At 37.1% G+C, this 3,350-nt stretch overlaps 1 protein-coding gene across 3 annotated transcripts in view; it reads left to right on the top strand.

Annotated features, from left to right (window-relative positions):
• The window catches only part of LOC135198546 (toll-interacting protein-like), a 41,710-nt gene extending 39,966 nt beyond the window's left edge, over positions 1-1,744 (top strand). For all 3 annotated transcript variants that reach the window (XM_064226230.1, XM_064226229.1, XM_064226228.1), the window contains one exon: positions 164-1,744. In XM_064226230.1, coding sequence (XP_064082300.1) covers positions 164-277 — 114 coding nt within the window. In that variant the 3' untranslated portion in view covers positions 278-1,744. The remainder of the gene's footprint in view (positions 1-163) is intronic.
• The last annotated feature ends 1,606 nt before the right edge of the window (positions 1,745-3,350 follow it).

Here is a 3,350-nt window from a genome sequence, read left to right as displayed (position 1 = left end):
TATAGGTCATCTGTAAATAAGCATGAGAACATTTTATTTGTAACTGTAATGTTACCAACCAATGTTCAGTATGCCTATGTTAAGAATATTTTATGCTGTCCTTGAACTTCACTTATAACTCATTCATGTATACTTTAACTTTCAATATATTGAAATCTTTCAGCTTGGTGAAATGTTCCCAGCAGTGGAGTCAGATGTAGTAAAATCTGTTTTGGAAGCTTCGTATGGAAACAAAGAGGTTGCCATTAATAATCTCCTTCAGATGCAGGACACTTGAACTTGACTGACTAAATGGTTATTTGATGACATAATAAATGATACATTGCATTGTGTTTAAGTTAATATTCAAGGTTTAATTTATTACTGTACAGGGTATATAATTTAGTCATGACATTTGTTGCCCCCTTATATAGTTGTTTACAGCTGAAAGTGGTATAAAAATTTATGTACATACACACACCTAAACCACTTGTGTAGTTTTCCAGTTTGGTATGTGAGGTGTATTTAATTGCCATCTTTGTTATTTTAATTTTATACCAAGTAGAAAATTTGGTGACGTGTAGCCCCAAATAATTAGAAGCCATCTTTAGTTTTTGAGTTCATAGGTTGTGAAAATCTGTATTTTGCATTGAAGGTTTTTGGCTCGGTGGATATATATTTGTTAAGACTTATTCTGAGGTATTGTCAGTTTCACTGTATTCACAGAATAACACACTTATGTTTTAATATTGTCAATTGTTTGTTATTTTTTAAAGCCATGAGGTAAAAGCTTCCTCATTCATTCTAAAAAAATAGTAAAATCTGGAAATTTACTTTGAAACCACCACAGATTAATTACAGATACTACAAGCTGTTGCATCACAATTGAAATTTTGAAACCTAACTCTGGCATCAAGTGGTATTCTCATTGCATTCATCAGAAAAGTAATTTGGTTCCTTGAAAACTGAAACTGATCTGGCAAATAAGACACTAACAGGGGTATCTTGGAGGGAACTCAAACAGTTTCAACCGTAAGATTCTTTTTGTGTGGATCTATTCCAAGAAGCAAACTGTCTATTAAACTATTTACACTTACCACCGACATGGTACTGGCTGTGACAGTTGCTGTAGGTCTGCTCTGTGTAATTTTAAAATTTCTTTGTGATATTCTAATTTTCTTTCTTTTTGCTGTCATGCACACAGCATTAATTACTTTCTTTTTTTACTGTCATGCACACACAGCATTAAATCACTATTCTCCATATTTTCCATTTATAAGTCTTGACTGTTTTGAACTGAACACTGTTTGTACTCATCATTTTGTATCACCCTTCATGTTCATCAGATTTGCTCTGTTCATGAAGCTAACATTAAGTGATTTGGGTATTTCTAGGAGATATGAAAAGGTTAACTCCCCTTTATACATGCTGAAAAAGTTTAATAAGAGAGATTTATAGATTTACTGAATTAGTTATATGAAGTTGTCACCACAGTAGCTTTGAATTTTAGTTTATTCTTCATATATCTAACCCCGAGTTTTATTTTTCATGTTATCCATTTGTGATTTCTGTTGATTTTGATGTTTATGAACAAGTCTCCACGGCTGGGATCTGTTTTTAGAAGTAAACTATTTTGTCTAAGTGGTGCCTGTGCTTTTATTGCTTTAGTATATATATGTAATATTACAGTGGTTGCACCTAAATGGCATAGCTGGAAATGGTAAAATTTATCAAATTTTATCTAAATACAATGCATATTAAGCTGCTTGTGTGCATTATTTAGCCTTTTAAATGCTTTTTATATATGAAAGGTTAGTAAAAAATATTAAACATTTGGCATTATAAATGGTAACACGTGATACCAGAATGAAAATGGAGCTGGATGGAGTTTCTAATCAAGTGTGTCTTTATGATGATTAGCCATGGTAAAGTATGTTCCTGTTTTCTTTTCTTTACACAGTTAATTCCCTCATTTACTAACAGGGATGCTACATTAAGAAATGGGTAATGTATATTAGTGTTTTTGTAAAGTACAAACTTGCTTTTAAATACCACCTTGGCAGATCACAGTTCATTAAATCGGTCTGAATCCTTCCTTTCCCCTCCCAAAACCCACGAGAGATTTTGGGTGGATGGCAGTTGGGTAGCTTTGGTACTACAGCAGGTTCAGCCATATCATTAAGGCAACTAGACCTCAATTATTTAAAAAAATATATTTCCCCCTTTTCCTTCTTGCTCACATAGTTGCAATAACATACTACTACATATATCCCTTGGCTATTTGTTTGTATGGTGCTTTTACGTTGCATGAAACCAGAGGTTATTCAGCAACGGGACCAACGGCTTTATGTGACTTCCGAACCACGTCGAGAGTGAACTTTTATCACCAGAAATACACATCTCTCACTCCTCAATGGAATGGCTGAGAATCGAACCCGCGACCACCGAGGTGCAACGCTAGTACCATACCAACCACGGCCACTGAGGCGCTGCCTTGGCTATTTGGTCTACCTCCCTGAAGCTGTCCACACAGGACAGCAGGGAAGGCTTTCACTGCCATGGCGAAAAGCTCTCCTAGGCAATACTTGCTTTGCTGATTGGGATCAGATCAGGCTTTCACCAGTTTTCACCAATTCATCACTCTACATCATGACAGTAGTTTAGAAGATGTTTGTCCTTTAAAGGGCCAGGATCAGCCAGTTGTCCAGATACTACTGAAAGCAGATGCTTTTCAAATGCACCCAAGATCACGAGGAACACTCGACTGAACACCTGAGGGGCTGTTGCAAGACTAAAGGTGGCCTCACACTAGGCTCGCTGCTGAAAATGGAAAACCAGGAGCTTTTGGCTTCCTGACTGGACAGGAAGCAGTGAGCACGAACCGCGAGCGACCACATAGTGTAAACAAACAAGATGGCTGCTTCTGATAGGACATACCCTAAGACCTTTGGCTTCTATTCTCCTGAGCCACTTTCGAACCCACAAAAGTTTTTTGTTAACTCTTGCATTGATGTAAGTGTCCAAGAAAACACATCACTGCAGCACATCGTTTACTTTTTCCTACTGCTCCTCAAAACCACGAGGTCCTAGTATGTACAACACTTTTGCTCGCAAGCATCGGCTGGATGCTGGCCAAAACTGCGAGCAAGAAATGACTAGTGTGATACCAGCTTTAAGCACTGAGTCTTCAACTAGAATACACTCCCATTGCAGATGAAAGGGACAAATTTCCTTGAATCATGATGGGTGGAATCAGGAAGCATGCATCCTGAAGGTTAATAGAGACCACGAAGTTGCCATCTCTGAGGAAATCTAACAATTGAGTACTCTCCATTCTGAATGGGGTCTGAAGAATGTACTTTTTTAATATC

The sequence above is a fragment of the Macrobrachium nipponense genome, chromosome 22, assembly GCF_015104395.2.
Source record: "Macrobrachium nipponense isolate FS-2020 chromosome 22, ASM1510439v2, whole genome shotgun sequence".
Taxonomy (NCBI): Eukaryota; Metazoa; Arthropoda; class Malacostraca; order Decapoda; family Palaemonidae; genus Macrobrachium; species Macrobrachium nipponense.
The sequence above is the reverse complement of the archived record's forward strand: the minus strand, read 5'-3'. Positions and strand labels throughout refer to the sequence as shown.